Source organism: Somniosus microcephalus, chromosome 11, assembly GCF_052327205.1.
Source record: "Somniosus microcephalus isolate GS21.2 chromosome 11, FLI_Smic_1.0, whole genome shotgun sequence".
Lineage (NCBI taxonomy): Eukaryota > Metazoa > Chordata > Chondrichthyes > Squaliformes > Somniosidae > Somniosus > Somniosus microcephalus.
Genome location: NC_140997.1, coordinates 12,950,160 through 12,977,985, shown reverse-complemented (window position 1 = coordinate 12,977,985; position 27,826 = coordinate 12,950,160). Strand labels below are relative to the sequence as shown.

The 27,826-nt window shown below is 53.5% G+C and overlaps 1 protein-coding gene across 1 annotated transcript in view; it reads right to left on the bottom strand.

Moving 5' to 3' along the window:
- Positions 1-9,389: 9,389 nt before the first annotated feature.
- The window catches only part of micall2a (mical-like 2a), a 251,359-nt gene continuing 232,922 nt past the window's right edge, over positions 9,390-27,826 (bottom strand). The window contains exons 14-15 of the mRNA XM_086000237.1: positions 13,828-13,874; positions 9,390-12,868 (exon numbers count right to left, since the gene is read on the bottom strand). Coding sequence (XP_085856363.1) covers positions 12,771-12,868; positions 13,828-13,874 — 145 coding nt within the window. The 3' untranslated portion in view covers positions 9,390-12,770. The remainder of the gene's footprint in view (positions 12,869-13,827; positions 13,875-27,826) is intronic.

Genomic DNA, 27,826 nt, shown 5'->3' with positions numbered 1-27,826 from the left:
GCAGAGTTAAGATCATCGGCAAAAGAACCGGGGGGGTGGGGGGGGAGGTTAGATGAGGAGAATTCTATTTTTACGCAGCGAGTTGTTGTCATCTAGAATGCGCTGCCTGAAAGGGTGGTGGCAGCAGATTCAATAGTAACTTTCTAAAGGGAATCAGATAAGTACTTACTTGAAAAGGAAAAATTTGCAGGGCTGTGGGGAAAGAGCAGGGGGAGTGGGAATAATTGGAGAACTCATTGAAAGACCTGGCACAGGTACAATGGGCCGAATGGCCTCCTCCTGTGCCCTATGATTCTGTAAGAAGGTTTGCCACTTTCTTTTAAAAAAGGAAGACAATGTCCCTTTAAGCAAATTAGTGAACAGCTGTGGGCTTTAAAGAATTGGTAAACAATCGATCTTTCTTAATATCTGAAGACAAACCCGAGCATGATTTTAATCTGTGTCTGCACTTCGAATATTTCTGCATTGTCCTCTTTGTTATTAATTTGCAGAGAGAGAGAGAGAGTCGGGGATGTGTAAGGCTGGCCAGCAGATGGGGGAGGGCAATTAGTGACCATGGGAGGGTTAACATTGCAAATTTAATTTCAGTGTTAATTAGCTGCCACAGATAGTTAGCTTAAAGGGACGGGGGGAGTCTGCCATCGCTGCCTCCGGTTGGATTAACTCTTTAATTTTTACGAGCCACTGGATGATAACCTGCCAGGGTTACCCAGTCCTTGGCTCCCTGCGCTAACGGTAATGGAGGTCCAAGGTAGTGTGTGTGGCCGGGGGGGGGGGAGGTAGGAATTGGGGAGAAGAATAAGGGAAGGGGTTTCATATCAATTCTCAGTTCGGCACAAAGCTCCCAATGCGATAAACATAAAAGGGCTCACTTCTGTGGCTCATTCAGTAAATGCACTGTCCTGTGTGGTATGGATTAGACCACAAGTGCCAGTCAATGACTGTCTCCAACAAGCAAGAGTCTAACCACCGACCCTTGACATTCAACGGCACTACCATCGCCGAATCCCCTGCCATCAACATCCTGGGGGTCACCATTGACCAGAAACTTAACTGGACCAGCCACATAAGTACTGTGGCTACAAGAGCAGGCCAGAGGCTGGGAATTCTGCGGCGAGTGTCTCACCTCCTGACTCCCCAAAGCCTTTCCACCATCTACAAGGCACAAGTCAGGAGTGTGATGCAATACTTTCCACTTGCCTGGATGAGTGCAGCTCTAACAACACTCAAGAAGCTCGACACCATCCAGGACAAAGCAGCCCGCTTGATTGGCACCCCATCCACCACCTTAAACATTCACTCCCTCCACCACCGGCGTACCGTGGCTGCAGTGTGTACCATCTACAAAATGCACTGCAGCAACTCGCCAAGGCTTCTTCGGCAGCACCTCCCAAACCCGCGACCTCTTCCACCTAGAAGGACAAGGGCCGCAGGTGCATGGGAACACCACCACCTCCAAGTTCCCCTCCAAGTCACACACCATCCTGACTTGGAAATATATCGCTGATCCTTCATCGTCGCTGGGTCAAAATCCTGGAACTCTCTCCCTAACAGCACTGTGGGAGTACCTTCACCACACGGACTGCTGCGGTTCAAGAAGGCGGCTCACCACCACCTTCTCGAGGACAACTAGGGATGGGCAATAAATGCTGGCCTTGCCAGCGACCCCCACATCCTGTGAATGAATAAAAAAAAGGAAGATCCCAGGTTCTGTGCTGAGTTCCCTGATCCCAGCCAGAGCAGCAGTCAGTGCCCCGCCATTGACCCCAGTGCCCCGCCATTGGCCCCAGTGCCCCGCCATTGGCCCCAGTGCCCCGCCATTGACCCCAGTGCCCCGCCATTGGCCCCAGTGCCCCGCCATTGACCCCAGTGCCCCGCCATTGGCCCCAGTGCCCCGCCATTGGCCCCAGTGCCCCGCCATTGGTCCCAGTGCCCCGCCATTGGCCCCAGTGCCCCGCCATTGGCCCCAGTGCCCCGCCATTGGCCCCAGTGCCCCAGCCATTGGCCCCAGTGCCCCCGCCATTGGCCCCAGTGCCCCCGCCATTGGCCCCAGTGCCCCGCCATTGGCCCCAGTGCCCCGCCATTGGCCTCAGTACCCTGCCATTGACCTCAGTGCCCCGCCATTGGCCCCAGTGCCCCACCATTGACCCCAGTGCCCCACCATTGACCCCAGTGCCCCGCCATTGACCTCAGTGCCCCACCATTGGTCCCAGTGCCCTGACATTGGCCTCAGTGCCCCGCCATTGGTCCCAGTGCCCTGCCATTGGCCCCAGTGCCCCACCATTGGCCTCAGTACCCTGCCATTGACCTCAGTGCCCCGCCATTGGCCCCAGTGCCCCACCATTGACCCCAGTGCCCCACCATTGACCCCAGTGCCCCGCCATTGACCCCAGTGCCCCACCATTGACCCCAGTGCCCCGCCATTGACCTCAGTGCCCCGCTATTGGTCCCAGTGCCCCGCCATTGGCCCCAGTGCCCTGCCATTGACCTCAGTCAGATGGAGGGCCCCTGGAAAATAAATCAGTCAGGGATCTCCTGCCCCGCCACCTCTTCATCGGCTGACTGGCAACTGGACTTTGGGCGAGGATTGTGATGCCGTCTGTGGTGGAATAGCCCAGCAGGACACAGAGGCTGGTGGAGTGGAGGCTGCCAGTGCCCATGGGACATTTCCCAACAAAAAGTGACCGCCTTCAGGAAGAGATGGAGGAAGGTCGGAGTGGGGGGCGGTGGGGGGGATTTGAAGGGGTAGCAGGTAAATCACGGGAAGCCATCCTATTCACTGATCGGGAACTCTCCCACACCACCCCTTCCTCCAAAAGGCAGTGGGTCAATTGGAGCTTTCCAGACTGAAATCGCTAGATTGTTTGTTGGGTAAGGGTATCAAGGCAGGCAAATGGATTTGAGATACAGATCAGCCATGATCTCATTGAATGGCGGAACAGGCTCGAGCGGCTGAATGGCCTCCTCCTGTTCCTATAATACTATGATTGGTAATTCAAAACTCAATTCCTTTTTCAATGATTTCAGCAATGTTTTTGCCAGTTGCCTGCTACAATAGGAGTGTTTTAATACACAGGGACTGGGGTTTGTTTCCTTATTATTGACAATTAATTCCTAAAGTATTAAAAACCTCTTTGAAAACTGAGAAATTAATCAGCGCTTTCATTTAAAATGGAACAACAAGCTGTCCCAATCTCTAACTGAGATCTCTTTTTAAACCGTGAGTTTAGACTGCGAGCGGTGAGCAGCGGGCACAGCGGGTTTACACTGAGGGGCGGCCAGCGTGGGCCATTAAAATGTTTAAAGGCGACAATGTGAGCGAGGGGACGGCCACCTTAACAATGCGAGCGCGCTGCTAGTGGTGCTGATTACACAGGGGCCGAATAAGCCCACTGCAAGCACCTCACCTTCAACAGGACCATTCTTGCCCCCCTCCATTCCGAGATCAAGCATTCCACTGTCTGATGAAAGATAGAAAGATTTGCACTTATATAGCGCCTTTCACGACCTCAGGACGTCCCAAAGCGCTTTACAGCCAATGAAGTACTTTTTGAAGTGTAGTCACTGTTGTAATGTAGGAAACGCGGCAGCCAATTTGCGCACAGCAAGCTCCCACACACAGCAATGTGATAATGACCAGATAATCTGTTTCAGTGATGTTGATTGAGGGATAAATATTGGCCAGGATACCGGGGAGAACTCCCCCGCTCTTCTTCAAAATACTGTAGTGCCATGGGATCTTTTACGTCCATCTGAGAGAGCAGACGGGGCCTTGGTTTAACGTCTCATCCAAAAGACAGCATCTCTGACAGTGCAGCACTCCCTCAGTACTGCACTGGGAGTGTCAGCTTAGATTTTTGTGCTCGAGGCTCTGGACTGAGACTTGAACCCACACCCTTTAGACTCAAGAGGCAAGAATGCTCCCCACTGAGAAATGGCTGACACTACGTGGAAACAAACACATTGCATTAATGAGCCAAAGCACGCAGACCAACATTGCTTTTTCTCTCCGCCCATCTCTCTCTGTTCCCACCGTTTGTTTCCTCCCCATCCCTCGAATCCTCGCTGGACTATAGTTCCACAGGCGTCTCATCCCGAGTGGCCGTTTGTCACGGCGCCTCTTAACAGCAAACGGCCGCGGGTCATCGACCATGGGGGGCATCACAGGGCTGATGCTGTCCTCTTCTAAATGACGGGTGTACGTTCCAGTAAGGGGGGTGGGGGTCACTGGAGAATGAGCGAGGTGGGGGGGAATATTTCCCCTCCCTAATCCTGGAACGCTCAGACCAAGTAAGAGAGTCTCGATTATCAGCGCCTATCACTGGAGCTTTGCATGTGCATCCTGGGACAACAGATCGTCTCCCTCTCCCCGTTCCTGGTACAAGGGACCGTGCTAGTTGTATCTCGAATGTATCTTTGATGTGTCGAAACACCTTTTAACTCTGGTCCTGCTGAATAAACAGGAACTCCTGAACAGTGAGCACCACAGATGTTGGGAGAACTTCTAACCTTCATCTTGCTAAATAAACAGGAACTGGGTACCATTAGTCCCGCGACCGATGTGACAAGTGATTATCCCTTACCCAGCTGAACAAACATTCCCGTCCCAACAGTTAACCAGCAACATGCACCAAGATCGAGAACAGGACTGACGGGGTTTAGCAGGCAGTACCAGATCACTTCGGGAAGAGGCTGGTGAGTTATCCGTTCATCAATGCCACCTTTGGACTCTCAATGGCAGCACTAAGTATTCCCAGATGTGGTGCAGCGCGGATCAGATGTGAAGTAAACTGCCTCTAACTCTGCTCCATCGATGGGCCGGACCATCACAGAACAGCTCCGCCTCGTCAGCCGTGGCTCGGTGGGTAGCACTCCTGCCTCTGAGTCAGAATGGTCGCGGGTTCAAGTCCCGCTCCAGATGTTTGAGCACACAATCCAGGCTGACCCCAGTGCTGTCTTTCAGATGAGACGTTAAATCGAGGCCCTGCCTGCCCTCTTGGGTGGATGTAAAAGAAAGTGTGAATGTGTCTACATCAGGTAATGACAGGGCCACAGAGCTTACTCTTCCCCTGCCCCCAATGTCCATCAAGGTCAAATAGTCCACCAGCACTCACTGCCTAGGCTCCAACATGAAGAGTGGTTATTGGACGAGGCATTGGAGGACAGCTACTGTCAGTGGAGCCCTGCCTGGAGATAAGTCAGCACCTTCACTGTGGAAAAGGGGCTGAAAATAGTTTTTAAGATTCCTGTCTGAATATAAAGCAACAGTGGGGGCCAAAGCCTAGGTTTAGGCCTCCACATCCTGTGGCTTCCTCCAACCCTTCCCTTCCGCACCCCCGAAACTGATTAAATTGCACAGGGTTATAACACTGGGACTTGCTGTTGACGAAACGAAAGTCCGATTCAGCACCAAGTGGCTCATTGATTCCGTAAGGACAATGGGTTTATTTAAATTCATTAAAAAAATATTCTGCGTCACAAATTCACAAAGTCGGACTGCCCCAGTCCAAGCGTTCCTTTGAGGTCAAGTTCCAGGTGATGATGCGCCTGGCTCCGACTGCCAACCTCTCCAATAATGGCTGGCTCTCTGTGCTACTGGCTGATTCTGAGGCCCGTTTATTCATCGCTAATCGCCGTCAACCGTACAGGTGAATTAAATACTAGAACCTTCCAAAAACAAAGTTTTAGTAACAAAAGCATTAGAATGGAGAATAAAAATGTAGCGATGGGGATCAAACTCAGAGGATGAAACTTGCACCTCATCCTTGACTGCCCTTCAGTTTGAGTTTTTCCTCAGAATCTTCCGAGCGTATTGCACAATCCAGACTGTTGTCTCCATTAAGGAAGTGGGGGGGGGGGGCGTTGGTGGGGAGCATCCTACAAGGTCACCTCATTCACTTGCCACACCCCCATCCGTCACTGCCTCGGCCATGCAACATAGGAACTGAGCGGCTGATGTGCATTTCACCTCTGCTACGTAGCCTCAAAGTGCTCATTCGACTCTTGAGCTGGCGAGCCCCAATTTGATGGGGTTGGCAGACGTAGGCACTGTCTCCATCTGGTGGTGATGCTTCGATTCAGCAGAGTCGAAGTTCCCCAGAAATGAAAGCAGCTGTGGCCTATTGAAATGTTGCTTTCGTTCCCTTCAGTCCCCCCCCCACCCCCCGGTCCCTGTGGACTTCAGTCAATCCCAACAGATCCTTCAGCTCATTGACTAAGGAAGCCAATCCCTCCCTTGGTTACCCACGGGGGCCTCTCCACCCCTTTCCAATTGTACGAGGCCAGCTGTCACCAATATAACAGGTTGTTATTAGTTTTCCCTTTAGCCTCTCAACAGGGGTCCTCCTACCTTTCACTGTTGCCATACCATCAGTGTCACGGCAACCACCAATGAAGATCTCCAGACCATAAGGAGGTGGGGAGCAAAGTGTACTATACTCTCAACAACAAAAAAGTTCTCTCTGTTTAAGCGCAAGAAATGAATTCATTCATTACTGTGAGTCAGCCTGGAAAACTCCACACTTGCTAAGCCTTGTGGTTGGAAAGAGTTTGACCACAACTTGGGTTCACAACACCGTGGGGGAGATGCTGAGTGGTGGCCAGATGGGGTAGGGGGAGGGTCGATCGGCCACAGTCGCACAGCTCAATCCCGCACACTTCGGGTCGTCGACTCGCCAGATTGGCCTGGAGTCTCCAGGAATTAAAAATTAATCTCCAGGGCAATGCTACAAGCAAATCATAACGGCATTAAAAAAATTGTGTGTTTTTTCATTTTCTTTGAACGCTTTTCTTTTATTAGTTATTAAACAAAATTGGAGCTGGAGAAGCCATTTGATTAAAACCGCCAGGCATTTAGAGGGAGATCGGAGCAGACAGAGGGAAGCAGCAACCTTTAGATTTCTGAAGGATACCGTCGCTCTCACAGTGTCAACCTCTCACCCCCTGAGTCAGGGGGTCGTGGGTTCAAGTCCCACTCCAGAGACTTGAGCATATAATCTAGGCTGACACTCCAGTCGGAGGGGCCGTCTTTCGGGTGGGATATTAGAGTGATAGAGTTATACAGCACAAAGAGAGGCCCTTCGGCCCGTCGTGTCCGCGCCGGCCATCAAGCCCTATCTAATCTAATCGCATTTTCCAGCACTTGGCCCTTAGCCTTGTATGCTATGGCATTTCAAGTGCTCATCTAAATGCTTCTTGAATGCTGTGAGGGTTCCTGCCTCTACCACCCTTTCAGGCAGTGAGTTCCAGATTCCAACCACCCTCTGGGTGAAAAAGTTTTTCCTCAAATCCCCTCTAAACCTCCTGCCCCTTACCTTGAATCTATGCCCCCTGGTTATTGACCCCTCTACTAAGGGAAAAGTTCCTTTCTATCCACCCTATCTATGCCCCTCATAATTTTGTACACCTCAATCAGGTCCCCCCTCAGCCTTCTCTGCTCTAAGGAAAACAACCCCAGCCTGGTCAATATTTATTCCTCAAGCAAATCACAAAAACAGATGATCTGGTCATTATCACATTGCTGTTTGTGGGAGCTTGCTGTGCGCAAATTGGCTGCCGCGTTTCCTACATTACAACAATGACCGCACTTCAAAAAGTACTTCATTGGCTGAAAAGCGCTTTGGGACGTCTTGAGGCCATGAAAGGCGCTATAGAAATGCAAGTTCTTTCTTACAGAATAAACTCTTGCTGCTGACAACATAACTGAGGAACTTGACCCTTTAAAGCAAAGGCTCTCCTTACTCCGGGAGCCTGGAATCTTGTTTACCGTTTCTTATACAGTTGTGTTTCTCCCAGGTTAATCCAGGGGGTGGGCGTTACTGGCTCGTAATGTCCTCCTGAAATAGTGGTTCAACAGTCTCACCCAAGCCCCTCGCTGTCCCTGAAATACAGCCCCAGAGATTTTTGTTTTAACATTACTTTTAAATGGATGGCAGACTGACTGAAGCCAAACTCCCAAACAGATTCATTCTGTTCAACTCCAAGCCTGGCTGAGAAGAACATAAACTAAAGTCGCTGTTAGCTATGGTTCAGGGGAGATGCATTTGGAATGAATGAATGGGAGGAAAAACTGATCCTGTATTTGTAAACATGGGGCTGGATTCCTTGGAAACGTCGCATATTTGTGAGTATGAAGACCCAGCCTGGAATTTGGATCGAGTTCAAGTGTAAATATAACTGCAACATAAATAGCTCGTGTTAATGATAACAAGAGCATTAGTTAAAAATTAAAGCAATTAATTTTAAACACATAGGCCTAGAAATTCAGTTGCTTGCGCCACCAGTTTGCGCCCAAAGAGGCCACTCAGAGGCTTTAGCGCCACTGGCCACAACCACCGTGATATTTAGCGGGGCGCTAATGGCGGCGTTAGCCTGTAGCGCTGCACCGCCACCGATGACGTCATCGGTGTGCGCAGCGCCCCGCTACCGCCCCGAACGCCATATTAGGTCGCGCCCGCCTCTTCCGCGCCGGCCGCAAATAGCGACCGGTACACAGGGGCCAACCTGTGGCGGTAGTGGCGAGAGTTAAGGTGGAGGTGCGGCCGGCCGCTTTTTCGGCGGCCGCCTGCCCGCACCTCCGTCCCCAGCCTCCTACACCCCCCCCCCGCGGCATTGCCGGCTGTTTCCCAAGAGCCCGGCACTTCTCCTTGGTGCCGGGCTCATTTGCCGGCACTTAGTCATAGAGTCATAGAGTTTTACAGCACAGAAAGAGGCCCTTCGGCCCATCGTGTCTGCGCCGCCCATCCCTCCCTGTCCAGTCTAATCCCATTTTCCAGCATTTGGTCCATAGCCTTGCATGCTATGGCATTTCAAGTGCTCATCCAAATGCTTCTTGAATGTTGTGAGGGTTCCTGCCTCTACCACCCTTTCAGGCAGTGAGTTCCAGATTCCAACCACCCTCTGGGTGAAGAAGTTCCTCCTCAAATCCCCCCTAAATCTCCTGCCCCTTACCCTGAATCTGTGCCCCCTTGTTATTGACCCCCCTACTAAGGGGAAAAGTTCCTCTTTATCTACCCTATCTATGCCCCTCATCATTTTGTACACCTTTGCGAGCGGGGATCGCGCTGTTGCAGCCACCTCCCCCTTAACAGTGGGAGGAAGGCCTGCAGTACCGCAGCGTGCCGTGCCGCAGCGGGTGGCGCTGCGGCACTTTGCGCGCCGATATTCAGTTTCAGCGCCCCAAGCGGGGCGCGGGAAGCCTCGTTTAGCGGACGGCTTCCATTTGGGGCGCAGAAACTGAATATCCCGATGGCGCAAGTGGCTCCGCGCGCAGCGGTAATTCCGGCGCCCAGGCAAGCTTGGCGCCCCAAACTGAATTTTTAGCCCATATAATTTTACATTTTTCCATGTTTGAAGTACCTCTTTTTAAAAAAAAATGAAAATCATGCCACTTTTTTGAAACAATCTTTATTACTGGTAGAGTACATTCGTGAAACACAAGCTTTTTTTCAATTATCAAGTCCACCGTATTTAATATGCCACAATAATCGACATCTCGCTGCTGTGACATTCTTACCTCTCGTAAGGTAGGTGCTAAGCAGTCGTCATAACATGGGCCAGGCCTGGAAGGGTAATCAGTGCCACTGGGACTTGTTCTACCCTTGTCTTGTATTACATTTGTACTGTCCCAATAGAGTAACCCATGACCCAGTCACACGCTGCCAATGCCCCCTGGAAATTGCTTGCCTCTGTCCAAATGAAGTCTGCCTCCAGTCTTCTTCTTAGGCAGTCCTTCGGAACCGAGGATGACTCGCTTCCACATTAAAAATGAGTTTGCAGGTGACTGATGAGTCCAATGCGGGACCTACAGTCTGTCACAGGTGGGGCAGACGGTGGTTGAAGGGGCAGGTGGGTGGGGTGCTTGGGTTGACGTGCGCTCCTTGCATTGCCTCCAGTAACCTCATCCACACTCACCTCATCCTGCCCGCGCCCCACACACACATATACCCAACTCTTTTTAGTGCTGGGGCACTACAGAGGGGTGGCATGTGGGGGGGGGGGGCGGAGGTTCAAATCCCTCCATGGCCTCGCCCCTCCCTATCCCTGCAACCTCCTCCAGCCCGACAACCCTCCGAGACATTCCTCTATCTCAGGCCTCTTGTGCATCCCTCCCACTTTCTTCGCCCCACCATTGGCGGCCGTGCCTTCAGCCGCCTGGGCCCTGGGCTTTGGAATTCTCTCCCTAAACCTCTCCGCCTCTCTCTCCTCCTTTAAAGACACTGCTTAAAACCTCCCTCTTTGACCAAGTGTTTGGCCACCTGTCCCAATATCTCCTTCTTTGGTTGAGTGTACAATTTTTGTCTGACTACACTTCAGTGAAGCACTGTCGGAGGTGCCGTCTTTCAGATGAGACGTTAAACTGAGGCCCCGTCTGCCCGCTCAGGTGGATGTAAAAGATCCCACGGCACTATTTTGAAGTAGAGGAGTGGAGTTCGCTCCGGTGTCCTGGTCAATATTTATCCCTCAACCAACATCACAGATTATCCGGTCATTATCACATTGCTGTTTATGGGACCTTGCTGTGCGCAAATTGGCTGCTGCATTTCCGACATTACAACAGCGATTACACTTTGGGGCGTTCTGAGGTTGTGAAAGGCCCTGTATAAATGCAAGCCTTTCTCTTTCTGAATACAGCCTGCCTTATAGTGCAGTACAATATGATGAAACAGTACAGGAAATGATGAAACGGTACAGGAAATGAGGCAACAAGAAGATTATGATACGAAGAAATCTGAAGGGAATTAATGAAACTCCACTGTATGTAGGAGCCCATCCTAAACAATTTATCATCACTTGGATCCAAACTCCTCTCCTTTTTCCTATACAGACACCTAAAGACAAGACACCTTCAGAGCAGCTGGTAAGAAAGCTGGCAAAGCTCGTACCAAACAGCAACACTATTGGTGTAAAGCTACCGATATTAAAGTACATGGCGATCACATCCCATTATCACAAGGAGTGTATGACAATGAGGTTTCCACCTGGTCTTGGTTGCAATACAGAGCGGGGCGCCCAGTCACTGAAGCCTCCTCTTTGATAGAACAAAACCGAAAGGATCGAACCACTTTTGAAAGGGGGAGGGGCCTTCAACCGGAGAATCCCCAAGGCTCGGGGCCTTGGCACTCCAATGGCCCCCGTACCATCCCTCCGCAAAGTGCAGGGCAATGGTTTTTGTGGCCACAAATCACCTCAACGTCACCATAGGGAGAGACAGAGCAGAAGCTGGGCATGTCCCAAGAGGGAGAGATTGGGGAGGGCAGCGGGGGGGGTGGCGGTGAAAATGAAAGGACAGCCACTCCGAGCTGACAGTGATAAGAGTGCCATTGATGGAGGTCTTGAGGTACATCTCAAGTTTGCCCATTTGACAGGCGTGATTACATACTATAGACAATTTGGGATGGAGCAAGTGAGAGGAAAACATTGAAAGTGTGGTTTCAACCAAGGAAAGAAACTGCGCACTCGTCGACTGACATTGCTCAGCACCACAGCTATTCATTCTTACAATCCGAGTATCCTTGGGCGCTCCTTCACAACTCTTTGGATTGAGACAGAGTATTGAGGTGGCAGAACATTATCTCCAGCTTCAATACCAACCACGCGCGACTGCAGTGCGCATCCTTGATCTCCATCGCGCCACCGTTGGCGGCCGTGCCTTCAGCCGCCTGGGCCCTAAGCTCTGGAATTCCCTCCCTAAACCTCTCCGCCTCACTCTCCTTCTTTAAGACGCTCCTTGAAACATAGAAGATAGGAGCAGGAGTAGGTCATTCAGCCCCTCGAGCCTGTTCCGCCATTTAATGAGATCATGGCTGATCATCCAAATTCAGTACCCTGTCCCTGCTTTCTCCCCATATCCCTTGATCCCTTTAGCCTTAAGAAATATATCTAACTCCTTCTTGAATATATTTAATGAATTGGCCTCAACTGCCTTCTGTGGTAGAGAATTCCACAGGTTCCCCACTCTCTGGGTGAAGAAATTCCTCCTCATCTCAGTCCTAAATGGCTTACCCCTTATCCTTAGACTGTGACCCCTGGTTCTGGACTCCCCGACCATTGGGAACATCCTTCCTGCATCTAGTCTGTCTAGTCCTGTTAGAATTGTATAAGTTTCAATGAGATCCCCTTTCATTCTTCTAAACTCCAGCGAGTACAAGCCCAATCGACCCAATCTCTCCTCATACGTCATTCCTGCCATCCCAGGTATCAGTCTGGTGAATCTTCGCTGCACTCCTACCTACCACTTTCCCTGTCCTAACATCTCATGTGGCTCGGTGTCAATTTTTGTCTGATAACACTCCTGCGAAGCGCCCTGGGATGTTTTACTGTGTCACTGGCGCTGTGTAAATACAAGTTCTGGGTGTTCTTCCAGTCATAATCTCACGACCTAACCACACCTCTCTAATCAGGCGAAGTCTATGCCCCAACCTCTGGGGTTCAGATAAGGTTGATGGGCATCCTTCCCGACATTAGCTCGCGCCTCGTTACGTTACAAAGTCTTCCGAAGCAGATCAGCGAAATAGTGGATTTTGTTTGATTTGGTTCTTTGATGCCACAGAGTTCCATAGCAACAGGAGAATATCCTGCCGTACAAGCCCAGCGCAAAGAGCTTCCTTTATTTAGAGAATAAGGTTAATGCCACACAAGCATTTGAGCGAGTTGCTTTTGATTACAAATGGCTTGCCACAGTAGCAGCTTCAGTCAGTAGCCCGGCCCGGAGAAACGAGTCACGACGAGGACATGGTAGGTTTCCGAAGACCTCACTTTCAGCCAGCGCGTTATTCCTTTCCCTTCGGTTTGCCACCGAGTCCCTTCAGGAACTTGAACGGGTGGAATTTGTTTTTCTTCTTCAAGTCCTGCTCTGTCTCCTTGATGTCTGTCAAAGTGAAGAGAAAAGAGGTACGGAGGGAGAGGTGAGGGGAAGAAGAGGCGGAGAGAGGGAGAAAGGGGCAAAGAGGAAAGGGGGTGAAAAATCCAAGAGGGGGTTTGAAGAGGAAAAGAGGGAGGGAGGGGGAAAAGAGGGAGGGGGAAAAGCGGGAGGGGGAAAAGCGGGAGGGGGAAAAGCGGGAGGGGGAAAAGCGGGAGGGGGAAAAGCGGGAAAGAGGGAGGGGGAAAAGAGGGAAGGAGGGGGAAAAGAAGGAAAGAGGGAGGGGAAGAAAAGACGCAAAAGGAGGGGAAAATGATACAAAGGGGAAGAGTTCTGAAAGTTAGTTTTTTTAATCTTATTATATATATATAAAAAGCAGTATGTCTGTCTGTCTGTCTGTCTGTCCGTATATCTGTCTGTCTGTCTGTCTGTCATACACTCAAAAGTTATAGAGCGTACCTACACATATGTTATAGTGTCATAGGCATATTTACTTTTTGGTCAGGCAAAAATTGTTCCGACAGTATACAAAAAACGTTCAAAAATCCGCTCATTAGCGGTTGACCAATTCTACCGCTCATTAGTGTTGAGTGACGTCATGGTTGACCAATCCTACAGTTCAGTGACCTGATGGTTGACCAATCGGTGCGTCACGGGCGGGACCTAATCCTGCAGCCTCCCGAAACTTCGCCGCCATTTTTTCCCCTGCTTTTCCTCAACAGCGAGCAGGGCAGCTGCGTCGGCCCGCCGGAGCGGGAGGTGAGTTGGGGTCACTCAGGCCGGGCCTCACAACCGCTCGGCCCGAGACACAGAGCAGGGGAGCGGCAGCTGGCGGCCGTCAACCGCACGGCCGGCAGCGGCCGGCCGTCAACCGCGCGGCCCTCTAAACTGCCCTGGCAACGCCAGCCCCCCCCCTGCTAGTATTTAATAAAACAGTTCAATTTCACTTAAAAGTTTTTATTTCTTACCCATCCTGTTAATCATTGCTTCCATCATCAGATCTTCTTCCTTTTCTCTGTAAAGAATGTGTCACGGAGTTAGTATTTTCCCCAACTCTACACAGCCTCCTTGGCACAGTTGGTGGATGTGCCCCAGTGTCGCCCTGTATAAACACACTCACAGATTTCTCAGCAACAACGCTGATTGGAGACACTCGCTTGGACCCTCCCTCCCTCCTGTGAGAAGGTCCCTGGCCTCCACTCACTGCCAACCCGAAACTCAGTGTGCGGCATGCTCCTTTCTACGCCTCACAGCACACACGCGCGCGCACAGACATTTGCACACACACATACACGCGCACAAACACGTGCACACACACACACATCCTGTCCCCGAGAGCAGGGACTGGACTGGCAGTCTACAGCATGGATTTATTTTATTCTAATGGTATTTCCCTGATGCCCCATGCCCGAGCCAAGAGAGGGATCAGCAGGCCTGTCTTACACCCTGGCAACGTTGCTTTACAGCCAATAACTGGCTGTGGCCTTGAGTCTTTCTCACTCTGATAATCTAAGGCAGTGTGTATTTGCAACACCAAAGTTCAGATTGGTCCCCTTGGAGGACAAGACACACCCAGCAGTTTGTCTGGAATGTGTAATTAGTACCTGCCTGTCTGAGTAATCAAGATCTTAGCAATGTGTAATTTGATCCATTCCTTGTGACAGCTAGGCCCCGGAGCTCACCGTGCTAACACTACTGCTTTCAGAGAACAGACAGGGTTCACCCTCCCGGGTTAAGACTTCCCCTCCGCCAACCAACAAATCCCTGACCTTCTCCCCAACAAATTCCTGACCTTCTCCCGACAAATTCCTGACCTTCTCCCGACAAATTCCTGACCTTCTCCCCAACAAATCCCTGACCTTCTCCCCAACAAATCCCTGACCTTCTCCCCAACAAATTCCTGACCTTCTCCCCAACAAATTCCTGACCTTCTCCCCAACAAATCCCTGACCTTCTCCCCAACAAATTCCTGACCTTCTCCCCAACAAGTTCCTGACCGTCTCCCCCAACAAATTCCTGACCTTCTCCCGACAAATTCCTGACCTTCTCCTGACAAATTCCTGACCTTCTCCTGACAAATTCCTGACCTTCTCCCCCAACAAATTCCTGACCTTCTCCCCAACAAGTTCCTGACCGTCTCCCCCAACAAATTCCTGACCTTCTCCCCAACAAATCCCTGACCTTCTCCCCCAACAAATTCCTGACCGTCTCCCCCAACAAATTCCTGACCTTCTCCCAACAAATCCCTGACCTTCTCCCCAACAAATTCCTGACCGTCTCCCAACAAATTCCTGACCTTCTCCCCCAACAAATTCCTGACCTTCTCCCCCAACAAATTCCTGACCTTCTCCCCAACAAATTCCTGACCTTCTCCCAACAAATTCCTGACCTTCTCCCAACAAATTCCTGACCTTCTCCCCAACAAATTCCTGACCTTCTCCCAACAAATTCCTGACCTTCTCCCAACAAATTCCTGACCTTCTCCCCCAACAAATTCCTGACCTTCTCCCAACAAATTCCTGACCTTCTCCCAACAAATTCCTGACCTTCTCCCAACAAATTCCTGACCTTCTCCCAACAAATTCCTGACCTTCTCCCCAACAAATTCCTGACCTTCTCCCAACAAATTCCTGACCTTCTCCCCAACAAATTCCTGACCTTCTCCCAACAAATTCCTGACCTTCTCCCAACAAATTCCTGACCTTCTCCCAACAAATTCCTGACCTTCTCCCAACAAATTCCTGACCTTCTCCCAACAAATTCCTGACCTTCTCCCAACAAATTCCTGACCTTCTCCCAACAAATTCCTGACCTTCTCCCCAACAAATTCCTGACCTTCTCCCCCAACAAATTCCTGACCTTCTCCCCCAACAAATTCCTGACCTTCTCCCCCAACAAATTCCTGACCTTCTCCCCAACAAATTCCTGACCTTCTCCCCAACAAATTCCTGACCGTCTCCCAACAAATTCCTGACCTTCTCCCAACAAATTCCTGACCTTCTCCCCAACAAATTCCTGACCTTCTCCCCCAACAAATTCCTGACCTTCCCAACAAATTCCTGACCTTCTCCCCAACAAATTCCTGACCTTCTCCCCAACAAATTCCTGACCTTCTCCCCAACAAATTCCTGACCTTCTCCCCAACAAATTCCTGACCTTCTCCCCAACAAATTCCTGACCTTCTCCCCAACAAATTCCTGACCTTCTCCCAACAAATTCCTGACCTTCTCCCCAACAAATTCCTGACCTTCTCCCCAACAAATTCCTGACCTTCTCCCCAACAAATTCCTGACCTTCTCCCCAACAAATTCCTGACCTTCTCCCCAACAAATTCCTGACCTTCTCCCCAACAAATTCCTGACCTTCTCCCCAACAAATTCCTGACCTTCTCCCCAACAAATTCCTGACCTTCTCCCCAACAAATTCCTGACCTTCTCCCCAACAAACTCCTGACCTTCTCCCAACAAATTCCTGACCTTCTCCCCAACAAATTCCTGACCTTCTCCCCAACAAACTCCTGACCTTCTCCCAACAAACTCCTGACCTTCTCCCCAACAAATTCCTGACGTTCCCCAACAAATTCCTGACCGTCTCCCCCAACAAATTCCTGACCTTCCCAACAAATTCCTGACCTTCTCCCCAACAAATTCCTGACCTTCTCCCCAACAAATTCCTGACCTTCTCCCCAACAAATTCCTGACCTTCTCCCCAACAAATTCCTGACCTTCTCCCCAACAAATTCCTGACCTTCTCCCCAACAAATTCCTGACCTTCTCCCCAACAAATTCCTGACGTTCCCCAACAAATTCCTGACCTTCTCCCAACAAATCCCTGACCTTCTCCCAACAAATTCCTGACGTTCCCCAACAAATCCCTGACCTTCTCCCAACAAATCCCTGACCTCCCCAACAAATTCCTGACATTCCCCAACAAATTCCTGACCTTCTCCCAACAAATTCCTGACCTTCTCCCCAACAAATTCCTGACCTTCCCCCCCAACAAGTTCCTGACCTTCTCCCAGCAAATTCCTGACCTTCTCCCAACAAATTCCTGACCTTCTCCCAGCAAATTCCTGACCTTCTCCCCAACAAATTCCTGACGTTCCCCAACAAATTCCTGACCTTCTCCCCCAACAAATCCCTGACCTTCTCCCCAACAAATTCCTGACCTTCTCCCGCCAAATTCCTGACCTTCCCCAACAAATTCCTGACCTTCTCCCAACAAATTCCTGACCTTCCCAACAAATTCCTGACCTTCTCCCCAACAAATTCCTGACCTTCTCCCCCACAAATTCCTGACCTTCTCCCGCCAAATTCCTGACCTTCTCCCCAACAAATTCCTGACCTTCTCCCCAACAAATTCCTGACCTTCTCCCCAACAAATTCCTGACCTTCTCCCCAACAAATTCCTGACCTTCCCCAACAAATTCCTGACCTTCTCCCCAAAAAATTCCTGACCTTCTCCCAACAAATTCCTGACCTTCTCCCAACAAATTCCTGACCTTCCCCAACAAATTCCTGACCTTCCCCAACAACAAATTCCTGACCTTCTCCCAACAAATTCCTGACCTTCTCCCCCAACAAATCCCTGACCTTCTCCCCAACAAATTCCTGACCTTCTCCACAAAAAATTCCTGACCTTCTCCCCCAACAAATTCCTGACCTTCTCCCAGCAAATTCCTGACCTTCTCCCCAACAAATTCCTGACGTTCCCCAACAAATTCCTGACCTTCTCCCAACAAATCCCTGACCGTCTCCCCCAAAAAATTCCTGACCTTCTCCCAACAAATTCCTGACCTTCTCCCAACAAATTCCTGACCTTCCCCAACAAATCCCTGACCTTCTCCCAACAAATTCCTGACCTTCTCCCCCAACAAATCCCTGACCTTCTCCCCAACAAATTCCTGACCTTCTCCCAACAAATTCCTGACCTTCCCAACAAATTCCTGACCTTCTCCCCAACAAATTCCTGACCTTCTCCCCAACAAATTCCTGACCTTCCCCAACAAATTCCTGACCTTCTCCCAACAAATTCCTGACCTTCTCCCAACAAATTCCTGACCTTCCCAACAAATTCCTGACCTTCTCCCCAACAAATTCCTGACCTTCTCCCCAACAAATCCCTGACCTTCTCCCAACAAATTCCTGACCGTCTCCCAACAAATTCCTGACCTTCTCCCCAACAAATTCCTGACCTTCTCCCGCCAAATTCCTGACCTCCCCAACAAATTCCTGACCTTCTCCCAACAAATTCCTGACCTTCCCAACAAATTCCTGACATTCCCCAACAAATTCCTGACCTTCTCCCCAACAAATTCCTGACCTTCTCCCCAACAAATCCCTGACCTTCTCCCAACAAATTCCTGACCGTCTCCCAACAAATCCCTGACCTTCTCCCCAACAAATTCCTGACCTTCTCCCGCCAAATTCCTGACCTCCCCAACAAATTCCTGACCTTCTCCCAACAAATTCCTGACCTTCTCCCAACAAATTCCTGACCTTCCCAACAATTCCTGACCTTCTCCCCAACAAATTCCTGACCTTCTCCCCAACAAATTCCTGACCTTCTCCCGCCAAATTCCTGACCTTCTCCCCAACAAATTCCTGACCTTCTCCCCAACAAATTCCTGACCTTCTCCCCAACAAATTCCTGACCTTCTCCCCAACAAATTCCTGACCTTCTCCCCAACAAATTCCTGACCTTCTCCCCAACAAACTCCTGACCTTCTCCCCCAACAAATTCCTGACCTTCTCCCAACAAATTCCTGACCTTCTCCCCAACAAATTCCTGACCTCCCCAACAAATTCCTGACCGTCTCCCCCAACAAATTCCTGACCTTCTCCCCAACAAATTCCTGACCTTCTCCCCCAACAAATTCCTGACCTTCTCCCCCAACAAATTCCTGACCTTCTCCCCCAACAAATTCCTGACCTTCTCCCCAACAAATTCCTGACCTTCTCCCAACAAATTCCTGACCTTCTCCCCAACAAATCCCTGACCTTCTCCCCAACAAATTCCTGACCGTCTCCCCCAACAAATTCCTGACCTTCTCCCCCAACAAATTCCTGACCTTCTCCCCCAACAAATTCCTGACCTTCTCCCCAACAAATTCCTGACCTTCTCCCAACAAATTCCTGACCGTCTCCCCCAACAAATTCCTGACCTTCTCCCCAACAAATTCCTGACCTTCTCCCAACAAATTCCTGACCTTCTCCCCAACAAATTCCTGACCTTCTCCCCAACAAATTCCTGACCTTCTCCCCCCTCCCCCATAGATGGGGCATTGTGTGTGGGTCACAGATTGTTAACAGGTTTATTGGGTATGAAGTGATTAGCGACAGTGTCATGACTTCCGGATTTCGCCCAGTCCAATGATGTCACTAGCCGCACATGCGCCGGGCTTTCTGAGAAACGAACCAGGTCTGGGGGGAGGAGAGGGAGAACATGGAGCAGGTGTAAAGGGGGTGGGGGTTGTAAGAACGTGATCCACGTTTAACAGAGGTGGGAGAATGTGATTCGTCTTCCCATCTGAATCATGTTGTCACTCTCGTTCCCCCCCACCCCCTTTAGACCTGGATCACATTCTTCCCCCAGCCCCACTGTTCTCTTGTGCTCTTCCCCCCTCCACCCCACCCTCGAGTTCCTGACCTTCTCTCTCCCCCATCACCGAGTTCCTGACCTTCTCTCTCCCCCATCACTGAGTTCCTGACCTTCTCCCTCCCCCATCACCGAGTTCCTGATCTTCTCTCTCCCCATCACCAAGTTCCTGACCTTCTCTCTCCCCCATCACCGAGTTCCTGACCTTCTCCCTCCCCCCATCACCGAGTTCCTGACCTTCTCTCTCCCCATCACTGAGTTCCTGACTTTCTCTCTCTCCCCCATCACCGAGTTCCTGACCTTCTCTCTCCCCATCACCGAGTTCCTGACCTTCTCTCTCCCCATCACCGAGTTCCTGACCTTCTCCCTCCCCCATCACCGAGTTCCTGACCTTCTCTCTCCCCATCACCGAGTTCCTGACCTTCTCTCTCCCCCATCACTGAGTTCCTGACCTTCTCTCTCCCCCCATTACCGCATTCCTGACCTTCTCTCTCCCCCATCACCGAGTTCCTGACCTTCTCTTTCCCGCCCCCCCACCCGCACCCCCCCCCCCAAGAGTTCTTGACCCACCCTCTCACCGAGTTCCTGACCTTCTCTCCCCCCCATCACCGAGTTCCTGGCCTTCTCTCTCTCCCCCATCACCGAGTTCCTGACCTTCTCTCTCTCCCCCATCACCGAGTTCCTGACCTTCTCTCTCCCCCATCACCGAGTTCCTGACCTTCTCTCTCCCCCATCACTGAGTTCCTGACCTTCTCTCTCCCCATCACCGAGTTCCTGACCTTCTCTCTCCCCCATCACCGAGTTCCTGACCTTCTCCCTCCCCCCATCACCGAGTTCCTGACCTTCTCTCTCCCCATCACTGAGTTCCTGACTTTCTCTCTCTCCCCCATCACCGAGTTCCTGACCTTCTCTCTCCCCATCACCGAGTTCCTGACCTTCTCTCTCCCCATCACCGAGTTCCTGACCTTCTCTCTCCCCATCACCAAGTTCCTGACCTTCTCTCTCCCCATCACCGAGTTCCTGACCTTCTCTCTCCCCATCACCAAGTTCCTGACCTTCTCTCTCCCCCATCACCGAGTTCCTGACCTTCTCTCTCCCCATCACCGAGTTCCTGGCCTTCTCTCTCTCCCCCATCACCGAGTTCCTGACCTTCTCTCTCCCCCATCACCGAGTTCCTGACCTTCTCTCTCCCCATCACCGAGTTCTTGACCTTCTCTCTCCCCCATCACCGAGTTCCTGACCTTCTCTCTCCCCATCACCGAGTTCCTGACCTTCTCTCTCCCCCATCACCGAGTTCCTGACCTTCTCTCTCCCCATCACCGAGTTCCTGACCTTCTCTCTCCCCCATCACCGAGTTCCTGACCTTCTCTCTCCCCCATCACCGAGTTCCTGACCTTCTCTCTCCCCATCACCGAGTTCCTGACCTTCTCTCTCCCTCCAGAGTTCTTGACCCGCTCTCTCCCAGAGTTCCTGCTCTTCTCCCCCCTCTGATCCCCTCTCCACTCCCCCTTCGATCCCCATTCAACCAAGGATGTCAGTCAAACTTTTCGCTTCCCAATATCATTTTTCTCTGCAAGTGTTGGCGTGCCCCGCCACCCCTGGCCTGGAGCTACCGCCGCTCGTTGCACCATCGGCAATTAGAACCAAATCCGAGCGTTCCCCTTCGATCGCCTCCTTTTTCTCCCCTCCCCTCTCCTCTCTCCCCCCTGCCCCATCCCATCTCCTGACCTTCTCCACACGGAGCCGAGGAAAGTCTTACGGTGCAGGCCGCAGCACCGTTGGGTACTGCGCACGCGCGACCGGATCGAGTGCGTACACACAGGGAAAGTCAAAAATGCGATGCAAATAATCACAGATGATCTAATATCCCTGGGAAGTTAAACCTGTTTCATGTTTCCCCTTTCTGAATCTGCAGCCGTAAATTTGTCCCCCACTTGTATTAGACCTAAACTATTCACGGCCCGCTAGCAGCCCAGCTCCTTAACACCCGTGGCCCTCAGCAGGGCCACTCCACGTGCCTCTGCCACAGCTGTGGGCTGTTGCCAGAGTTGGGATTCAGTGCTGTTGCCCTCTTCCATTCGCTGGCCAAGCACAGAGCGCCATGGAAAGCCCCTCGGAGGCAGGGCTATCCCAGCCTCCACTGAGATAGCAAAGGGCCCTATTCAAGCTCGGGGGGCCTGTATTTTAACGGGACGATCAGTCCGGTGGGATTTTTTCCCATCTGCTGGGGAAAGTGGCTGGTCTGCAGCCGCTTATTGACCTTCAGCTTTTTGAGCTGCTCTCAGATGAGTCTTAGCTCCCTACAGCCTTGAGCGCTACCTCTAGACTCGACCTGGCCGGCCTCCCACCCTGCACCCTCTGTAAACTTCGAGCTCCGCCAAGACTCTACTGCCCCGTGTCCTAACTCGCACCAAGTCCCGTTCACCCATCACTCCCCTGTGCTCACTGCCCCGTGTCCGAACTCGCACCCAGTCCCGTTCACCCATCACTCCCCTGTGCTCACTGTCCCGTGTCCTAACTCGCACCCAGTCCCGTTGACCCATCACTCCCCTGTGCTCACTGCCCCGTGTCCTAACTCGCACCAAGTCCCGTTCACCCATCACCCCCTGTGCTCACTGCCCCGTGTCCTAACTCGCACCAAGTCCCATTCACCCATCACTCCCCTGTGCTCACTGTCCCGTGTCCTAACTCGCACCCAGTCCCGTTGACCCATCACCCCGTGCTCACTGCCCCGTGTCCTAACTCGCACCCAGTCCCGTTCACCCATCACCCCGTGCTCACTGCCCCGTGTCCTAACTCGCACCCAGTCCCGTTCACCCATCACCCCCTGTGCTCACTGCCCCGTGTCCTAACTCGCACCCAGTCCCGTTCACCCATCACCCCCTGTGCTCACTGCCCCGTATCCTAACTCGCACCAAGTCCCATTCACCCATCACTCCCGTGCTCACTGCCCCGTGTCCTAACTCACACCCAGTCCCGTTCACCCATCACCCCCTGTGCTCACTGCCCCGTGTCCTAACTAGCACCCAGTCCCGTTCACCCATCACTCCCCTGTGCTCACTGCCCCGTGTCCTAACTCGCACCCAGTCCCGTTCACCCATCACTCCCCTGTGCTCACTGTCCCGTGTCCTAACTCGCACCCAGTCCCGTTGACCCATCACTCCCCTGTGCTCACTGCCCCGTGTCCTAACTCGCACCAAGTCCCGTTCACCCATCACCCGCTGTGCTCACTGCCCCGTGTCCTAACTCGCACCAAGTCCCATTCACCCATCACTCCCCTGTGCTCACTGTCCCGTGTCCTAACTCGCACCCAGTCCCGTTGACCCATCACTCCCCTGTGCTCACTGCCCCGTGTCCTAACTCACACCCAGTCCCGTTCACCCATCACCCCGTGCTCACTGCCCCGTGTCCTAACTCGCACCCAGTCCCGTTCACCCATCACCCCCTGTGCTCACTGCCCCGTGTCCTAACTCGCACCCAGTCCCGTTCACCCATCACCCCCTGTGCTCACTGCCCCGTGTCCTAACTCGCACCCAGTCCCGTTCACCCATCACCCCGTGCTCACTGCCCCGTATCCTAACTCGCACCAAGTCCCGTTCACCCATCACCCCGTGCTCACTGCCCCGTGTCCTAACTCACACCCACTCCCGTTCACCCATCACCCCCTGTGCTCACTGCCCCGTGTCCTAACTCGCACCCAGTCCTGTTCACCCATCACCCACTGTGCTCACTGCCCCGTGTCCTAACTCACACCCACTCCCGTTCACCCATCACCCCCTGTGCTCACTGCCCCGTGTCCTAACTCGCTCCCAGTCCCGTTCACCCATCACTCCCCTGTGCTCACTGCCCCGTGTCCTAACTCACACCCAGTCCCGTTCACCCATCACTCCCTGTGCTCACTGCCCCGTGTCCTAACTCACACCCAGTCCCGTTCACCAATCACTCCCTGTGCTCACTGCCCCGTGTCCTAACTCACACCCAGTCCCGTTCACCCATCACTCCGTGCTCACTGCCCCGTGTCCTAACTCGCACCCAGTCCCGTTCACCCATCCCTCCCTGTGCTCACTGCCCCGTGTCCTAACTCACACCCAGTCCCGTTCACCCATCACTCCCTGTGCTCACTGCCCCGTGTCCTAACTCACACCGTTCACCCATCACCCCCTCTGCTCACTGCCCCGTGCCCTAACTCGCACCCAGTCCCGTTCACCCATCACCCCCTGTGCTCACTGCCCCGTGTCCTAACTCACACCCTGTCCCGTTCACCCATCACCCTCTGTGCTCACTGCCCCGTGTCCTAACTCACACCCAGTCCCGTTCACCCATCACCCCGTGCTCACTGCCCCGTCTCCTAACTCACACCCAGTCCCGTTCACCCATCACCCCGTGACACTGCCCCGTGTCCTAACTCGCACCAAGTCCCATTCACCCATCACTCCCTGTGCTCACTGCCCCGTGTCCTAACTCACACCCAGTCCCGTTCACCCCTCACTCCCTGTGCTCGCTGCCCCGTGTCCTAACTCACACCCAGTCCCGTTCACCCATCACTCCCCTGTGCTCACTGCCCCATGTCCTAACTCACACCCAGTCCCGTTCACCCATCACCCCCTGTGCTCACTGCCCCGTGTCCTAACTCACACCCAGTCCCGTTCACCCATCACCCCCTGTGCTCACTGCCCCGTGTCCTAACTCACACCCAGTCCCGTTCACCCCTCACTCCGTGCTCGCTGCCCCGTGTCCTAACTCACACCCAGTCCCGTTCACCCATCACTCCCGTGCTCACTGCCCCGTGTCCTAACTCACACCCAGTCCCGTTCACCCATCGCCCCGTGCTCACTGCCCTGTGTCCTAACTCACACCCAGTCCCGTTCACCCATCACTCCCTGTGCTCACTGCCCCGTGTCCTAACTCACACCCAGTCCCGTTCACCCATCACCCCCTGTGCTCACTGCCCCGTGTCCTAACTCTCACCCAGTCCCGTTCACCCATCACCCCGTGCTCACTGCCCCGTGTCCTAACTCACACCCAGTCACGTTCACCCATCACCCCTGTGCTCACTGCCCCGTGTCCTAACTCACACCCAGTCCCGTTCACCCATCACTCCCTGTGCTCACTGCCCCGTGTCCTAACTCGCACCCAGTCCCGTTCACCCATCACCCCTGTGCTCACTGCCCCGTGTCCTAACTCACACCCAGTCACGTTCACCCATCACCCCTGTGCTCACTGCCCCGTGTCCTAACTCGCACCCAGTCCCGTTCACCCATCACCCCCTGTGCTCACTGCCCCGTGTCCTAACTCACACCCAGTCCCGTTCACCCATCACCCCCTGTGCTCACTGCCCCGTGTCCTAACTCACACCCAGTCCCATTCACCCATCACTCCCTGTGCTCACTGCCCTGTGTCCTAACTCACACCCAGTCCCGTTCACCCATCACCCCGTGCTCACTGCCCCGTGTCCTAACTCACACCCAGTCACGTTCACCCATCACCCCTGTGCTCACTGCCCCGTGTCCTAACTCGCACCCAGTCCCGTTCACCCATCACCCCCTGTGCTCACTGCCCCGTGTCCTAACTCACACCCAGTCCCGTTCACCCATCACCCCCTGTGCTCACTGCCCCGTGTCCTAACTCACACCCAGTCCCATTCACCCATCACTCCCTGTGCTCACTGCCCTGTGTCCTAACTCACACCCAGTCCCGTTCACCCATCACCCCGTGCTCACTGCCCCGTGTCCTAACTCACACCCAGTCCCGTTCACCCATCCACCCCCTGTACTCACTGCCCCGTGTCCTAACTCGCACCCAGTCCCGTTCACCCATCACTCCCGTGCTCACTGCCCCGTGTCCTAACTCGCACCCAGTCCTGTTCCCCCATCACCCCCCTGTGCTCACTGCCCCGTGTCCTAACTCACACCCAGTCCCGTTCACCCATCATTCCCTGTGCTCACTGCCCCGTGTCCTAACTCGCACCCAGTACCGTTCACCCATCACTCCCCTGTGCTCACTGCCCCGTGTCCTAACTCACACCCAGTCCCGTTCACCCATATCCCCCTGTGCTCACTGCCCCGTGTCCTAACTCACACACAGTCCCGTTCACCCATCACCCCGTGCTCACTGCCCCGTGTCCTAACTCACACCCAGTCCCATTCACCCATCACTCCCCTGTGCTCACTGTCCCGTGTCCTAACTCGCACCCAGTCCCGTTGACCCATCACTCCCCTGTGCTCACTGCCCCGTGTCCTAACTCACACCCAGTCCCGTTCACCCATCACCCCGTGCTCACTGCCCCGTGTCCTAACTCGCACCCAGTCCCGTTCACCCATCACCTCCTGTGCTCACTGCCCCGTATCCTAACTCGCACCAAGTCCCGTTCACCCATCACCCCGTGCTCACTGCCCCGTGTCCTAACTCACACCCACTCCCGTTCACCCATCACCCCCTGTGCTCACTGCGCCGTGTCCTAACTCGCACCCAGTCCTGTTCACCCCTCACCCACTGTGCTCACTGCCCCGTGTCCTACCTCACACCCACTCCCGTTCACCCATCACCCCCTGTGCTCACTGCCCCGTGTCCTAACTCGCTCCCAGTCCCGTTCACCCATCACTCCCCTGTGCTCACTGCCCCGTGTCCTAACTCACACCCAGTCCCGTTCACCCATCACTCCCTGTGCTCACTGCCCCGTGTCCTAACTCACACCCAGTCCCGTTCACCAATCACTCCCTGTGCTCACTGCCCCGTGTCCTAACTCACACCCAGTCCCGTTCACCCATCACTCCGTGCTCACTGCCCCGTGTCCTAACTCGCACCCAGTCCCGTTCACCCATCCCTCCCTGTGCTCACTGCCCCGTGTCCTAACTCACACCCAGTCCCGTTCACCCATCACTCCCTGTGCTCACTGCCCCGTGTCCTAACTCACACCGTTCACCCATCACCCCGTGCTCACTGCCCCGTGCCCTAACTCGCACCCAGTCCCGTTCACCCATCACCCCCTGTGCTCACTGCCCCGTGTCCTAACTCACACCCAGTCCCGTTCACCCATCACCCTCTGTGCTCACTGCCCCGTGTCCTAACTCACACCCAGTCCCGTTCACCCATCACCCCCTGTGCTCACTGCCCCGTGTCCTAACTCGCACCAAGTCCCATTCACCCATCACTCCCTGTGCTCACTGCCCCGTGTCCTAACTCACACCCAGTCCCGTTCACCCCTCACTCCCTGTGCTCGCTGCCCCGTGTCCTAACTCACACCCAGTCCCGTTCACCCATCACTCCCCTGTGCTCACTGCCCCATGTCCTAACTCACACCCAGTCCCGTTCACCCAGCACCCTGTGCTCACTGCCCCGTGTCCTAACTCACACCCAGTCCCGTTCACCCATCACCCCCTGTGCTCACTGCCCCGTGTCCTAACTCACACCCAGTCCCGTTCACCCCTCACTCCCTGTGCTCGCTGCCCCGTGTCCTAACTCACACCCAGTCCCGTTCACCCATCACTCCCGTGCTCACTGCCCCGTGTCCTAACTCACACTCAGTCCCGTTCACCCATCGCCCCCTGTGCTCACTGCCCTGTGTCCTAACTCACACCCAGTCCCGTTCACCCATCACTCCCTGTGCTCACTGCCCCGTGTCCTAACTCACACCCAGTCCCGTTCACCCATCACCCCCTGTGCTCACTGCCCCGTGTCCTAACTCTCACCCAGTCCCGTTCACCCATCACCCCCTGTGCTCACTGCCCCGTGTCCTAACTCACACCCAGTCACGTTCACCCATCACCCCTGTGCTCACTGCCCCGTGTCCTAACTCACACCCAGTCCCGTTCACCCATCACTCCCTGTGCTCACTGCCCCGTGTCCTAACTCGCACCCAGTCCCGTTCACCCATCACCCCGTGCTCACTGCCCCGTGTCCTAACTCACACCCAGTCACGTTCACCCATCACCCCTGTGCTCACTGCCCCGTGTCCTAACTCGCACCCAGTCCCGTTCACCCATCACCCCCTGTGCTCACTGCCCTGTGTCCTAACTCACACCCAGTCCCGTTCACCCATCACTCCCGTGCTCACTGCCCCGTGTCCTAACTCACACCCAGTCCCGTTCACCCATCACCCCCTGTGCTCACTGCCCCGTGTCCTAACTCGCACCCAGTCCTGTTCCCCCATCACCCCCCTGTGCTCACTGCCCCGTGTCCTAACTCGCACCCAGTCCCGTTCACCCATCACTCCCCTGTGCTCACTGCCCCGTGTCCTAACTCACACCCAGTCCCGTTCACCCATCACCCCCTGTGCTCACTGCCCCGTGTCCTAACTCACACCCAGTCCCGTTCACCCATCACCCCCTGTGCTCACTGCCCCGTGTCCTAACTCACACCCAGTCCCATTCA